The sequence below is a fragment of the Eptesicus fuscus genome, chromosome 5 (genome assembly GCF_027574615.1).
Source record: "Eptesicus fuscus isolate TK198812 chromosome 5, DD_ASM_mEF_20220401, whole genome shotgun sequence".
Classification (NCBI taxonomy): Eukaryota; Metazoa; Chordata; class Mammalia; order Chiroptera; family Vespertilionidae; genus Eptesicus; species Eptesicus fuscus.
In genome coordinates, this window is record NC_072477.1 from 1,529,395 (window position 1) to 1,544,510 (window position 15,116).

Genomic DNA, 15,116 nt, shown 5'->3' on the forward strand with positions numbered 1-15,116 from the left:
CGCTCCCGGCGAGCCGGGGCCTCTGTCCACCGACGTAGCTCTTCAGGTCAGTCCCGTCCCCGGAACAGGCGTCCGCTCCCCCTGAGCCCTGTGCGTGGTGATGAAATGACTGTCCAGCGTCCTAACCCCCGCCCCCCATCCTCCTCAGCAACGAGCTGTGGGGGGTCGTTACAGGGAAGGACACCGCGGGCCTGACAGAGCCAGGACGGGCTGCCCAGACCCCGAACCCGGAGAAAGCCGCCGCGGCCAGCCCTGCTCCCCAAAGAAATCACTCCACAGCCACTTCTGAAGTCAGCTTTATGTCACGCTACAAAACCCGAGGACACTCGTACAAAAGCAGTGCTCTCAAAAATAACATTAATGACTCCCAACACGTGAGTTCCCACAAATGTACAAAGGCTCTGCGCACCGTTTACACGGCCAGTCCCTGGCCAAGTACCTGGGCGGAGGGGACAGACCCTGGAGAGCGCTGGCCCGACCTGGCGGTGCCCTCACAGGCTGTCACTCACACCGGAGTCTGCTGAGGGCCTGTGGGGTGGGCAGAGGCCAGGGGGTAACTGAACCCGTCTTCCTGGGGCAGGACCAGGTGCTCTCCAGGGCAGGGGATGAATGGAGGCCGTGGTGGGCAAAACCACGGTCCCCCAAAGATGCCCACGCCCTAAGCTCTGGAACCTGTGACCATGCGAGGTTCCGCGGGAAAGGGAACGAAACCAGGTTGCCAACCAGCCGGCCTTCGGAGAGAGCGGTGCGGGCTCTCCGTCCGCAGGGGCCAAAGGTAAGCGCTGGCTCCTTGCGAGTGGAAGCGGAAGGCAGGAGCGAAGCGCTGCACGTGCAAGGCTCTGACACGGATGGGGCCCCAGCCGCGCCGTCCGGAAAGGCGGCCTCTAAAAACCGCAAGAGGCCGGGAACCCTCCCCTGGAGCCGCCAGCGGGGCCCAGCGCCGGGCCCCGTGCCTTCAGCCCACCAGACCCGCATCAGAAGAACTCTGACCTCTAGAACTGAAAAGTTAGTCTTGTTTTAAGCTACCAAGTTTGTGGAAATTCGTTATAGCAGCAGTAAGAAACTCATATAGGTGCAGAGGGGTCAGAGGTCAAGCTCGCCCAGCCCAGACCTCAGCCGGACTTCCAGGTGGAGGACCCAGGAAGGCACCCCTGGGCCTGGGCCTGGGCCTGCCTGGGGGGCAGGCTGAACCCTAGAAAACCCAGGAGGCCCCCTTCTGGGCAGGGGGTGCCTTCGGGCAATGCAAGCAGAGAGGGGTCGGGGTCTGAGCTGCAGGGGTTGGGGGGCAACTGGAGGGGCTCTGATGCGGGCTCTGCCCGAGCCTGCAGGTGACTGCCCCGCCCCTTTCCAGCCCCAGGTAAGAGCTCATCTTTCCCTTCTTCCCTCCCAGCTGCCTTCCATTCCAGACTTGCTGAGCGCAGCTGGTCGCAGCCCTGGGTGAAGGGGGCAGGTAGGTAAGGCTCGGCCTCCGGCCCTAGGCACTCAGCCCCGGCCACAAGGGCAGCTCTGAGGCGGACGGGGAGGGCCCCCCGGATAGGAGGGGACCCAAGGTCGCTGACCCATGGCCACTCTGCCTCCTTTAGTGCATGACGACCAACGGCCACTTCTCAGGTACGGCCTCTGGCTCCTCAGAGCGGTGCTCCGCCCCACCAGGCTGGTAACGAACGGGGACTCGTCCGGTCCAGCTGCCCCCGGGCCTGCACCATGGCCAGGGCTGGGCAGCAGCAGCAGAAGGCAGGAGGCCTGGGAGGGCTGGAAGCCAAGTGGGGTGACTGGCTCGAAGTGGAGTGTGTCTGAAGCTCGCCGGGCTCACAAGCAGGTCCGTCCACAGGAAAAGCTAACCAGGTTTTATAAGTGAAAATAGGGACTTGGACGGCTCTCGGGCCCCCGTGGGGACGTCCAGGATGCTCCGGATGCTCTTGGCCTCACTGCTTGACAGGTTCCCCTTGATGGCCAGGATGGCGCTCAGGTGGCCTTTGCTGGCAAGAGGAAGTCCCGTCAGTCCAGCAGGTCACCAACGCCCCTGCTCACACCCTTCCCGCTCTCCAGCCCCCCGGCCTGAGCCACAGCGCCCTGAGCAGCTCCCCGCCGCTCTCCTCCCGCTGAGCTCCGGCAGCATGGCCGCCTGGCCCCCAAGGGCACGCCTGCTCCTGCCACCTCAGGCCTTTAACTGGCTGTCCCTCCTGGAGTCTCTTCCACACGCTCTGGAGGCGACCAGTTCCTCTCACCTTTAAGCCTCAGCTAAAATGTCACCTCCCCCAAGAGGCTTCCCCACCCTAAAGTCAGCACCTCCTGCCGGTTACGTCATCTTTACAACTTGCACGTGTGTTCCTTTGCCTGATTATTTCATTACTGTGAGCCCTCAGTGGACTCTAAGCCACATGAGGGAGAGCTGAGGCCTGCTCCGTCTTGCACTTCATTGCATCCTGGTACCTAGAACAGAGCTTGGCACCTAAGACCACTGGTAATTGTGGGTGGGATGGTGGGTAGATGGATGCATGGATGGATGGATGGGTGGATGGATGGGTGGATGGATGAATAGGTGGGTGAATATATGGATGGAAGAGTGAGTGGATAAATGGATGGATGGATGGACGGAAGGAAGGAGGGAGGGAAGGATGAATGAGTGAGTGGGTAAGTGAATGGAGAGATGCAGAGTTGGGTGGATGATGGATGGATGCATGAATGGATAGGTGGTGGATATGTAGATGAATGGATGGCTAGATGGCTAGATGTGGATGGTGGGTGAGTAGATAGCGGGATAGCTACATGGGTGGTTAGATGAGTAAATGGGGAGATCCTGCTTTTATGGGTGGGTGAATAAATGGGTGCATGTGTAGGTAAGCAGGGGGCTAGGTGGATGAGTGCAGTGGCTCAGCCAGGGGCTACACTAGGCTGAGCTGTCAATCCAACACAGGGCCTATTCAAACTTTCTCTTCCATGTCGGAGGACTCAGCCCAAAACCCCATTTCCTTGGCTCACAAGATCCTCAGGCAACCTCCACTCTGGAACCGGGGCGCAGGGCCCAGGGCCTAGGTCCAAGCCCCCGAGGATTCCTAGGCTGAGTGGTGGACCCCAGCTTCAGCACTGACCTGCTACGGCCTCTAGCAAGTCCCTGGTCTCTCTGGCCTCAGTTTCCCCTCCAAGGGGCAGTATCATAAAAGGCTAAGAGTGTGGACTGTGCAGCCATCTGAGCTCCACCACTGACTCACTGTGTCACCTTGGACACGTGCCTTTCGCTCTCCAGGCTCATGGGTAAATCAGGGATGCAAAGCATCAGTCTGGCTCAGTGGATAGAGCGTCCGCCTGCGGACTGAAGGGTCCCGGGTTTGATACCGGTCAAGGGCATGTGCCCAGATTGTGGGCTTGGGCTTGATCCCCAGTAGGGGGCGTGCAGGAGGCAGCTGCTCAGTGATTCTCTCCCATCAATGATGTTTCTGTCACTCTCTCCCTCTCCCTTCCTCTCTGAAGCCAATACCAATATATGTTTAACAAAGAAAAAAAGAAAAGCGTCAGCCTGGTAGGGCTGAGGATCAAAGGAATGAGCCGCTGTAAGACCTCGCCCGGGAGCCGGCCCAGTCCCGGCCCTCAGCAAGGTCAGCAGCCAGGACCGCGCTGCGTGGCCAGTACTGGAGCGCCCACCCCAAAGGGCTGACTGCAGCCAAGCCAGGCTCTGACCACGGGACCGGCAGGGCTCTGACTGCCCAGGCCCTGGGCTGCCCTGTCTCACCTGAAGTCAGGGTACCAGGTGGCGTAAGTGGCCACCTCGATCTTGATGGCACTGGGGTCTTGCAGGCGAATGATCTCGGCGAGCGTCGGGAGGGCGTGTTGCAGCCAGGTGGCCGGGGAGCCCTGCGAGCACAGGCCTGGTTGGAGGGAGCTGCCCCGCTCCAGAAGTGCCCCCCGGGCCCAGAGAGGGTCAGGCCGGAACATTGAGTTTGGAGAGGCCCAGAGGGCAAGGGCAGCCCATGGGTGTGTGAGGGGGGGTGGGGGTGGGGGGCAGTCGGGGCTTACGTTCTGAGTGCAGAAGTGCTGGATGAGGTTGGCGTTGTCCAGGACCTGCCCGGCCAATTGCTGCTGCTGCTCCGCGGTCTTGAGGACCAGGCGCCGCTTGCTGAGCCGCACGATGTACTCCTTCACCAGGTGCAGGTGGACCAGCTCCATGAGCTCCTGCGCGGCCAGGGGCAGAGCAGGGCTGTGAGCCAGCTCCCCGCGGGGCTCACACCCTCCCGATGGGAGCTGGAAGCCCCGGGGCCGGGAGTTCAGGGAGGACAGATGCCAGGGCAAAGGAGTGCATACATGTGTGTGCGTGTGCAGCTGGTGGGTGTGCACAGGCCTGTTAGCTGCGTGCCCAGGCTGCACGGCTGCCAGGACCAGCCCCCAGCCCCGCGCCTCACCTCCCGGAAACACTCGCGCAGTTCCGAGAACTCGGGCAGCCTGGCCTCCACGGTGGAGGCGACTTCCTCCAGGGTCTGCGCGGAGGCCGCCCAGCGGGTCTGCGTGAGCCTCTTGAACAGCGGCTGCGCCGGGAGAAAGGCAGGATGTCTGGCCCGCCCTGCAGGGGCAGGCTGCCAGCCGGCCCACACGCAAACACGCACACTGACACTCAGGGTGGACCAGAGGCCAGGGGGCCCAAGAGCTGCCAGGGACCAGGGCAGGACTCAGATCACAGACAGAAAGTGGAGGGGGGTCTGTGTACCTTCCCCAAGGACACCCAGCTGTGGCTCCTGCAGTGCAGTCTGCCTGCTGAGGCCTTTTCCCCCCCATCCCCCCCCACCCCGACCCTAAATAAATAAATTCCTGCATAAACAAGGCCTCGCGCCTGACTGGTGCCAAGTCATCCCGGGTCACGGTGTGGCCTTCACTGCCAGCTGGCCACCCACGGCCTCCCACTCTGGTCGCTGGGTACAGGGCGGGCAGGCTTGGAAACCCTCCTGCTTTTCTCCCGGGAGCCGAGCCCTTGGCTAAAGTAATAAGGGCTTTCTGTGGGCTTCTTGGCCCCGGCAGACGGCAGATGTGGCGTGGCGGTGGCTGCCAGAGGCTCTGAGCATCACAGCTGGAGTTCGGCATGGGGACAGGCGGGGGTGGGGGGCCGGGGGGAGGGAGTGTGTGCAAACTTGGGGACTAGGTGGGGGCACGCTGAAGCCTTTCTGTGTCCTCCCAGCCCTGGGAGGCCCCTCTGAGGCCAAGACCCCGTGGAGGCCTCGACCTCACCTGGGCACACCAGCCTCTCCACACCCAGCCCCACACCGTGCCCTCCACACGGCAGCCTGGCTCCTGCCATTCCTCTCACCCCCACGTCCTGCGCATGAGCCTCAGCGGGCCCAGGGCGGGACGTAGCCTACCTTCAGGTCCCAGAACAGGCCCTGGAGCAGGGTGTCAAAGCCGTGGCTCTTGAGTTCATTCAGGGGGCTCAGGAGGTCCTGTGGCGCCTGCCACTTCTCAATGGATATCCTGGAAGGACACGGGGCAGGGAGGTCACACCGGCTCTGCTGGCCCACAGCCCAGACCAGAGAGCCAATTAGCCCGAGGCCAATCTTCCTAAACACCTCCTCGCTCTAGAACCCTCAATGGCTCCCCACTCCCTTGGGAGCAAGTCCAAGTCACCCCGTTATAACCCCCAGGCAGGCCCAGCCTGCTCAATCCCCGCACACCCCACACCACATCCTCTTCCTAACTTAGGGCGTGTGGCTCAGCCCCTGCACACCCGTGTGCTCAGCTGCTTCATGGGCAGAATCACTGCCCGTTGTTCCGAGGACAAAATCACCAGCGAACCCTTTGCCCGAGGCGTGGCCCCACCCTGAGCGGTTTCCGCTGGGCAGCCCTTCCTCATTTACTCCACGGCTGTGCTTAAGCTGCTTGTGGCCTCCCCCGGCCCCGCCCCTCCCCACATCTACCTCATCCCCCACCCTCCGCACTCTCCTCTACCTCCCAGCAGCCCCTTCTCTCCAGCAGGCAGGCTGGTGCTCTGCTCCCACCCCCCATCCTGGCCTCCCAGCCGCACCGCCCTCACCCTCTCACCGGAAGGACAGGCAATTGTTGATGTTGGCCATGACATTGGCCCTGTAATTTCTCAGCTGTTTGCACCTCTCCAGAAACTCATCAAAGGCCCGCTGGTAGCTGGTGAGACAGGAAGGGGCATTTGCAGGACCAGCACAAACACTGGGACAGGAGCAGCGCCCTGGGTCACAGCGCACTTTCCCAGGGGGGCCCCTCAGCTTAGGGCGGCGGCTGGCCCCAGGCACCCCGCGGCTGACTTCGCCCTCGGGGCCAGTGGAGCCAGGTCCTGCCCAGCTCCTGAGCAGGGGGCCGCCACGCTCTGGGAGACTGGAGGGGGCCGTGGGTAAATGGAGGGGTCCTCAGAAGTGGGGAGGGAGGCAGCCAAGAGTTTGGGGGGTGGAGACTAGAGCTGTCACTGAAGGGGAGCCCAGGGTCTCCGTCCCTCGTGAGGCATCCCCCTTGCAGCTGGAGGGTGCTCTGCTGGGAGCTGAGCCCAACAGAGTGGGGGCCTCAGGGCCCAGTGTAGGGGGAGAGAGCTCCTGCCCATAAGGACAGACACCCGAGGGCCGGAGGGGCACTAATCTAGCCTGGACGCCCAGCCGGGCGCGGGGAGGAGGCTGCAGGGCCCTCTGTGCACGCCTCACACACACCCACCTCCTCAGAAACGCAGCCAGCTCCGCCAGCAGCATGTGCTTGATCTGCTTGCCCAGGTCCAGCGTGATGCTCTCGGCCTTGACCTGGCCCTGGGAGATGATCTGCAGGGAGGGGGTAAGCTGAGCAGGGGCCCAACTGGACCAGGGCTGGGGGGGGGGGGGGCATGCTGGGAACGGGGGCGGGCTCAGAGGTGGCACGTGTGTGCACACGGGATGGACAGGGCGGGCTGCCGTGCACGGGGCGGACTGGGACACCTGAATGATGTCGATGGCCAGCTCGCTGTGACAGTGGCCGTTCAGCCTCTGGGGGGCCACATCCTGGGCCCAGCGCTGCGACTCCAGCTCCAGGGCTCGGGTCATCAGCTCCTTCACGCTGGCCTGGGGGCAGGGGCGAGCCAGGTCAAGGTAGCCAGGAACCCATCAGCCCTGCCCCCGGGGGAGCCCTGTCAGGTTCCCTGATGTCCTGTCTGCCCCAGTGCCTCCCTCCGCTTCCTTCCTGCCCCTCCCCGGCGCCGTCACTGGACTCACCACCTCGTTGTACAGGAACGTGGCCTCCAGCAGCCGGATCTGCTTGGGAGGCAGGAGGCTCCCCAGGTTGACCCCCTGCAGCTCACCTGCCAGCTTGGCGCTGTTGATGATGTCGCTGTGGGCAGAGGGGGCTGGTGAGGAAGACAGCCCTGCCCAGCTCCATCCTGAGGTGAGAGCCTACCTCCCTACCTGCGTCTCTTCTGCCCTGAGCTCCGCTGTGACCCCACTGACCCCCACCCCTGCCTCTCCATCTCCGACGATGGATCCTCTCTGTTCAGGTAAAAAACCTTGGTGTCATCGTGCCTTTTACCCTCTCATCCACTCAGGCTCCAAAACATCCCCCCCAGCTCTGCCCCCATCAGCCTCCAGACCCCAGCCCAGCCACCCCATCTCCCCCTGGCTCACTGCCGGAGCCTCCTCCCATGCTCCGGCTTCCGCCCGTGTCCACCCAGCAGGCAGAACCTGCTCGCCTCCTCTTGCAAATCAAACCCCATCTCCACTCTCACACACACAGGAAACCCCGCTCCCTCTGGCAGCCAACCCCTCCCCCTCCGATGCTTCCCACCCTGCACCCCAGCCCTGTGCCCCCTCCCTCCCGGCCACCCCTGCTGCCCACAGAGGCTGGGCCCGCCAAGCAGGAAGGGCTGCTCACAGGGCTCTGGAGGCGGCTCCCCTCACCCTCCTGGCGCCTCTGCAGGGTCCGGGCCCCAGGGACGGCCCAGCCCTGCCACTTCCTCAGGGCCTGTGGCTGCGGAGGCTCAGGAGCGGCCCTCTCTGCCCCTTCGCAGCCTGGATACCATGTCCCTTTGCTCCCTGCACTCCTGCCACACAGGCCCCCACAAGCCTCCCGAGCCCCCCTCAGGGCTCCCGGCCCAGCCAGCTCCGTTTCCTGCTGTGGCGGCCCCCGGGGGCCCAGGCCAAAGGCCCCTGTCACCGGGACAGGAAGGCTGCCTGCCTGGCAGAGGTGTGTGTGCCCAGCGTTTCCTGGTGAGTCAGGCCCGCAGTCCCTGCCCTGTGCCACCTCCCTGTGACCTGCTGACTCCTCGCCCACCACCCCACTGGGCCCCTCCTCCGGACCCGCTGACACACCAGCACCAACTGAGCCCACCGGCCACCCAGGTGGTTCCCCGAGGCCCTCAACGCTGCTCAGACTCTGCTCCTCCAGGCTCCACGGGCTTTCCACTTGGGGCTGGGTCAGCCCTCATGGCACCCCTGGCTTCGTGCTGGGCACGTCCACACTCGCTCTCTCCCCACCCAGCTGGTGCTGAGACCCACGGAGTCTGGGTAAAGCGGGACGCCGAGGCTGGACCCACGGCTACCAGGTCCCCTCCGCCTCACCGCCAGCCTCCCGAGAAGCTCCGGGCCCTTGGCCAGAACTCAGCTCAGCTGTGGGCTCACAGGGGTCATCCAATGGGCCACGTGGCCCAGCCCACCCCTGCTCTCCGTGCCTCCTGGGGGCCCCCATAAGCTGTCCATAAATCCAAACATGGACAAGCTCAGCACAGCTCCCTGAATGCCTCCCGGCTCAGCTCAGGCCCAGGCAGGTGACTCCCTTAGCACCACTCTCCCTCTGCCTTCTTCCCGGCCCCGCCCCTCCCCCTGTGGGACTGGGAGCGCCCCCTGCTCAGGGACCTTGGCTCCTGCTCCAGGCAGAGCCTATGGGCACCTCCTCAGGCCCACTTCCCGGACTGACCAGGCCCGGCCAGGCCCTGCCCTGGGCTCCCACAGTCCCTGGCCCCCTCGGCGTCTGCCCCACCCCTTGCCCAGTTCATGAATGAATGAAGTTCTTGGCCGGCGTGGCTCAGTGGTTGAGCGTTGACCTATGAACCAGGAGGTCACGGTTCTTTTCCTGGTCAGGGCACAGGCCCGGGATGTGGGCTCCATCCCCAGTGTGGGGTGTGCAGAAGGCAGCTGATCAGACTCTCTCATCATGGATGTTTCTCTCTCTCTCTCTCTCCCTCTCCCTTCCTCTCTGAAATCAATAAAAATGTATTTTTTAAAATAAATGAAGTCCCTGCCGTTCTCTGCACCTCAGTTGCCCCAACTGCCCCTGTTTCCCCAACTGAGGCCCTGGAACGAAGGGTTCCAGGTGCAGAGCAGAGCCCAGCAGGCCTAGGCTTCACCGCGACCCCGCCCCGCGGACCCCGCCCCGCGGACCAGGGCCCCGCCCACAGGGACGCCTCCCCCAGTACTTTCCCCCTACCACGGGGACCCCGCCCCGCGGACCTGCCCTCCCCCCCCCCACGGGGACACCTCTCCGCGAACTTGCCCCACCCGGACGCCTCCCCCACGGGGACACCTCCCCGCGGACCTGCGCCCCCCCCCCCCCCCCGGCCCCGGGACGCCTCCCGCCGCCAGGCCGCACTCACTTGGGGTAGAGGTTCTGCACCCAGAGCAGCAGCAGGTAGGTGTCGCGCTGGCACAGCTCGAACTGCGCCATGGCCGCGATCTGGGCCGCGAACTGCGCGTGGTAGCTCTCGGCGTAGGTGGCCACGACGCCGAACTCGGCGGGGAAGAGCGGCTTCAGCCGCTGCACCACGGCCTCCAGGTCCTCCTTCATGGTGCGGCCCATGCCCAGGAACGTGCGCTCGGCCTCCGAGAGGCCCGCGGCGGCGGCGGCCGGCCGGCCCAGCCGCTCCTCGGCCTCCCGCGCCACCGCGCGCTGCCACAGCTGCAGCCAGTGCCGCGGGCGCGTGGCCGCCAGCGCCGAGGCCCCGGGCTCCGCGGCCGCCACGCGGCGGTCCTCGCGCTCCTGCTCGGCCAGCACGGCCAGCGCCTGGCGCAGCCGCTCGGGTTCCGCCTCCAGCGGCCGGCGCAGCGGCCCCAGCACCTGGTCGCGCAGCAGCACGTACAGCGCCTCCACTTTGCTCTGGCGCCGCACCAGCTCCTCCTCGCTCGTGCCGCCCGCCGCCGCCGCCGCCCGCAGCTCCCGCTCCAGCTGCATCAGCGGCGCCGCCGCCTCCAGCCGCCCGCGCTCCAGGTCCGCCTTGAGCTCCTCCACTGCAACAGGGACACGCGTTAGCGCGCCGGCCACGGGCCGGGGGGAGGGGGCCAGGGGGGGGGGGGGCCGGGGCCAGCTCACCCCCATGGCGCCCACGGGAGAGCCCCAAAGGCGAAGTGATGCGCCCGAGAGCCCGGCGGCGTCCCAGACAGGACTGCAGCCTGCTTCGCCTCCTCCCAGCCCCCCAAATTAGGCAGGGGTGCAGCGGGGAGCCAGGAGGGGAGAGACGCCCACGCCCATCATTCTGCCCTCCCTCCTGGACGAGTGAGCCAGGCCCCGCCAGCTCTGACCCGGGACCCTAACCCCGGGTCCCCGCCTACCTGTGGGCAGCCGGCCCCCCGGCCCGGGCTTGGCTTCAGGCCTGCCCGCGGGCTCCTGGCCCTTCTTCCTCCCTTTGGAGAAGATGCCGAACATGTTGGCCAGGCCTTTGGGCTTCTTCTTCTTCTTCGAAGCCTCCTCCTCGCCCCTCTCCTGGGCCACCTGGGCCTCCGGGAGTGGCACCAGGTCCTCCGAGGAGGCCTCGGACATGGAGGCCTCGGACATGGAGGCCTCGGACTCCGCCTCGGACGCAGTGCGAAACTTCAGGGGGCTCCCCGGGAAGTCAAGGGCCCCTGGCCCCCGCTGCGGGCCTGGCAGGCCTTGGAAGGTCATCGTCTTCAGCATCGCTCCGGCTCAGGCCTGGGTGGCGAGGGGAGGGCAGGACAGGGTCAGCGGTCACAGCCCCGGGCGTGTGGCAGCCTAAGTGTGCTTGCCAGCCGTCCCCGGGGTGGCCACCAGGGCTCTGGCCTTCTCCTGGCCCACCTGGGCACCAACTCAGCTCCCTCCCTGGACACGGTTTCTCAGCACCCACCGCTCCCCCACCCCAGCACCGCCAGGCAAAACCTCCCTTCCCCGGCAAAGCTTCCTTGACAGCCCACCCTCCGGGCAGGGGCTGCAGAGCATGCGCCCTGGGTCCCACGGGGCCTGGGGAGGGACAGCGTGGGTCCGGTCCCCTTGCGCGGAGCACGGACCGAGGTCCGCAGGGGCCCGGGGCAGCGAAGGCGGCTGAGGCAGAGGCCCACCCCGGCACACCCTCCATCTTGCCCAGCTCTTCTCCGGTCCTGTCTGGCTGTGGGGTCCCCGAGGGACACTGTGAGCAAGCAGGGCCGCCCCCTAGCCTGGCTGTGGGGCTCCGTCTGCAGAAGCCACAGCACGCCCCCCACGCCAGGGGGAAGGGCCTCGGAGAGCCTTTCCCACGTGGTGAGATCCGGGGCTGCCTGCGGCCGCAGCAACTCCAACTGGGGACCCCGACTCCTGGCCTCTGCTTCTCCCTGCTCCCACACGGGTGACGTCATCATCACAGCGGCTTTCACTTTCTGTGCCTTCCCGGGTGCCCACCCATCTCTTCCTCACTCCCACTGCGGGGGGAAGCGGGGTCCTCATCTCACAGAGAGGACTCAGGGAGGCTTAAACGCCCCACAGTCAGCAGCGTGAACTCGGAGCTCACCCCCTGCCTCCGGGTCCCCCACCACCTTGCAAGCTGCACCCAGAGAGGCAGGGCCCCTGTGCCCAGCAGCGCTTGGCCACTGTCAGAGCGAGGCCAGGGTCCTGGAGGGGGGCATGGCTGACCCCAGGGAGTGAGTGGGGCAGAGCTGGGAAGAGGGAGCAGACGGGGCCAGGCCTTCCTGGGAACTGGGGTGACCCATAACCACAGTGCCTTCTCTCCCACCCAAGAGTAAATATACCCAGTCATGACGCAGGCAGCGCGATGACTTAGACCGCCCCTGCCGCAGCCCCGCAGCCCCGCCACGCGGATGGGCTGGCCCCCCAGCCAGGAGCAACCGAAGTGTGGGTGATGGGGAGGCTCAGCTTGACCTTCTGGAGCCCCCCTGCCTCCCCATCACCCACACACCTGTCCCATCCCCCCCGCTGCTCACCCCAACCCTGAGCTTGGCCAGAGCCACTCGGGGCCAGGGCGCCTGGCATGTCCCCACTCCCACGGGCCTCTCCAGGTGCCCTGGGCAGGGTCCTCCAGCGCTTCCCCTGCCACTTGGCCTGGCAGTCCCGCGGCAGAACCCAGGAGGGGTGCTCTAGGGAGCCCCCAGACCAAGGTCCCCATTTCTGCCTTCCCACCCACTGCCCCAGCATCCCCTCCCAATCCATCCATTTCATGCCACTCACCCCTAGGAGCTGGTCTGGCCGGCTGGCTGGGGTGCTCAGGGCCACCCCAGGGACCTGCCCCACCTCTGCCCTCTTCTTGGGGCGAGGGAGAGGCCATCCTGACCAGCAGGGCCCCCAGCCCCACCTCCCAGGTCCCCACACAAGCTGGGCTCCGTCTGACCTCCAGACCCTGCTCTGCCGGGTCCCCACGTGGTGCCCGCCTCCTCCCCTGGGCACAGACTCCTTCTCAGGGCCCTGCCGCCCGTGGCCATCCAGGCCCCCCAAAACTGCAGACCCACACAGCCCAGCGCCCGCCCCACGCGGGGCCCAGGACGGGTGTGGGGGTCTGTCAGGCCGCAGGGGCGGCAGGAGAGTTCATTCCGTTAAGTGCAGCCCTTGCTGGGCAGTGAAGATAAAGGGGGGCTCAGTCCGATTGCGTGGCATCCCCGCCCTCCCCGCTTCTCCTCAGGCATACACCCCTCTCTCTCCCCCCTTCCCTGGGGGTCCGGGCTGGGGTCACACGCCTCCCCTGCCGCTGCTCCTGGGTGTCATCCCCCAGGTGAGGACCGCAGGCGCCGCAGGTGGGGTGATGGCTGGTCACACAGCCCCCCTCCCCTCCTCCTGCCAAACAGGGGAGCCCCGCGCCCTTCGCCACAGCCCCCTCCCCGCCTTCCCCAGGGGCACCCCGCGCTGGGAGCGCAGCCCCGGCCCTCTGCGCCCGCACGCGCAGCGCCCCGGGCAGGGGCCTCGGTTTCCCTGGGAGTGGGCTGCGGGGTGCGGGGCCCTTGGGTCGGCCGCCCCTCGGAGGACCGGAGCGCTGGGGACGGACGCCGGCGCGGGAGAGGGAGTCACTTACTGAGCCGCCGCCGCCTCTGTCCCGGCCCAGCCCCGCGCGGCCTGAAAAAGCCTCCGACTCCGCCCCCCGCCCCCCCCCGCCCCACAACCGCGGGCGGGGGCGGGGGCGGGGGCGGGGGCGACGGGGCTGCCCGGCCCCCGAGCACGGGAGCGCGCCCCCCGCCGGCCGGGCCTGTCCGGCAGGGAAGTGTGGGCGGGTCACTGCCTCCCACCGCGGGCCGGGGGCCCGGGCCGGAGTGCGCGGCCGCCGCAACCTCGCCCCGGTATTTGGGGCGCGGGGACCCTTACCCACGGCCGACGGGGATCGGGCCTGGCTCCCCCCCATTGTGCAACGGCTGCTTCTGATTGGCCAGCTGGAGGCCCCTCCCTCCGCCCTCTCCCCGACCCCTCGCCCCCCGGTTCAGGACCACGTCCCCGCGTCACAGAGCCAGCCCCGTGCCAAGCTCTGGGAGCCCCTCCCCACACTCGGGGTGCCGGGCCGTCCCGCCCTAACTCTCTGGGCCACGGGCGCATCCCACTCCGGGGGCACTGTGGCCTCACAGGGCGCGGAGGGCGTCCTGGAGGAGGCGTCCTAGGGGAGGGCTGAGCGGTCGCTGTGGACGGGGCCCCGGTGCGGGGTGCTGCCTGCCTCGTGGTCAGGTCCCCGCAAAGGGGGAGATGCCGAGGGCACGCAGGCAGGACGGCGGACCCGCAGAACCTCCGCTGAAGGGCTTTCCTTTCTGGGACCCGGGCCGGGCCGGGCCGGGCTCCTGGGGCCCAAAGCCAGGACCCAGGCAGCGAGGGCTTGAGCGTCCCTCAGCCCGGCTCTGTCCTCACCGTGCGGCCTCGAGCAGCTCACCGCCCTCTCTGGGCCTCAGTTTCCCCTCTCAGCCCGGCTGCCTGGGTCTGTTGTGGGGTGGGGAGAGGGTGCTGGCGGAGAGCACCCCCCAGCGGCGCGCCCCTCGCTCCGGCACACGCCCGGAATCCCGCCCCTGGAAAGGACAGTCATCCAGGAATTTCCCGGCGGAGCCCCGCTTCCCTTTTGCTGCCTCTGCCCCGCCCCCTCTTGTTGGCTCCCTGACCCCTCCAGCTCCGAGAGCCGCCCGCTCCCCGAGGGCCTGGGAGGGTGACGGGGCATGGGAGTTGGGGGTGCCCCTGGGAACGGAGAACTTCCTCTTCCTCGTGGGTGGGAGTGCCAGGCTTGGGTTTGGACATCGACCCTGTCCCTGGGGGGCTTGGGAGGAGGGGCGGGGCTTCAGGAGCGACAGTAAGGTGGACCCCACCCTTTCTCTCCCTGACGCCCGCATTTTTCAGAGAAGCCAACGGAGGGGGTGCTGGGAGGTCATCCCATCTGCTGCACAGATGAATGGGGAGACGCAAGGCCAGGCCCCCAAGGCCATCCAGCCTGCCAGAGAGCCTGGGGATGAACCCGGCCTGCCGGCCTGGTTGTGCAAACCTGCTTTCCGGTCAGCCTGCCGCCTCGCCCGCAGATTGGGACACGGGTGAAACTCCCGGGTGCGAGGGGCGGAGGGACCTGGTCGGCAGGGACAGGAATGACACTCCACAGGCCACAGCCTGGTCCCGGCCGCCCGGGCCACCTGCCCCCTTCTCCACGCTTCACCTGAGCAGCGGCCAGGGCCAGCGGGTGGGGGTGGGGGGTTTGGGGGGGGGAGCTGCCTTGCCCTTGTGTGTTGCACCAGTCACTTCCCGCGGGCAAAGGGCGTGCACCTGAAGCCCCAGCGCGAGGGAAATCCTCTCAAATGGGCCCCACTGAGGCCGTGGATGACAGCTGGGGGAGGGGGGCGGACAGGACAGGAGCTATTCTTACTCCGTGAAATATGAGGACACTGTCCTCCCGAGGCCAGACCGTCCAGGGAGAGCCAGCCGGGCCAGCCAAGAATCCACCTCAGCAGGAGGGCGCATCGATGCGGTGGGAGTGCTGCTGGCCAGCTGCTGGCCCT

The 15,116-nt window shown here is 66.8% G+C and overlaps 1 protein-coding gene across 2 annotated transcripts; it reads right to left on the minus strand.

Moving 5' to 3' along the window:
- Positions 1 to 285: 285 nt before the first annotated feature.
- Positions 286 to 13,543, minus strand: TNFAIP2 (TNF alpha induced protein 2). Of its 2 annotated transcripts, none has more exons than XM_054715717.1 (12): positions 13,465 to 13,543; positions 10,503 to 10,860; positions 9,551 to 10,181; positions 7,182 to 7,296; positions 6,909 to 7,031; positions 6,655 to 6,755; positions 6,022 to 6,120; positions 5,346 to 5,454; positions 4,398 to 4,520; positions 4,015 to 4,170; positions 3,731 to 3,852; positions 286 to 1,979 (listed from the first exon to the last, which is right to left on the minus strand). In XM_054715717.1, the coding sequence occupies exons 2-12, from the start codon at positions 10,843 to 10,845 to the stop codon at positions 1,838 to 1,840; spliced, it is 2,064 nt and encodes a 687-aa protein (XP_054571692.1). In that variant the 5' UTR covers positions 10,846 to 10,860; positions 13,465 to 13,543; the 3' UTR covers positions 286 to 1,837. The 2 variants fall into 2 exon arrangements, with proteins under 2 accessions (XP_054571692.1, XP_054571691.1); XM_054715716.1 differs by lacking the exon at positions 13,465 to 13,543 and adding an exon at positions 13,178 to 13,250.
- Between the last annotated feature and the right edge of the window lie 1,573 nt (positions 13,544 to 15,116).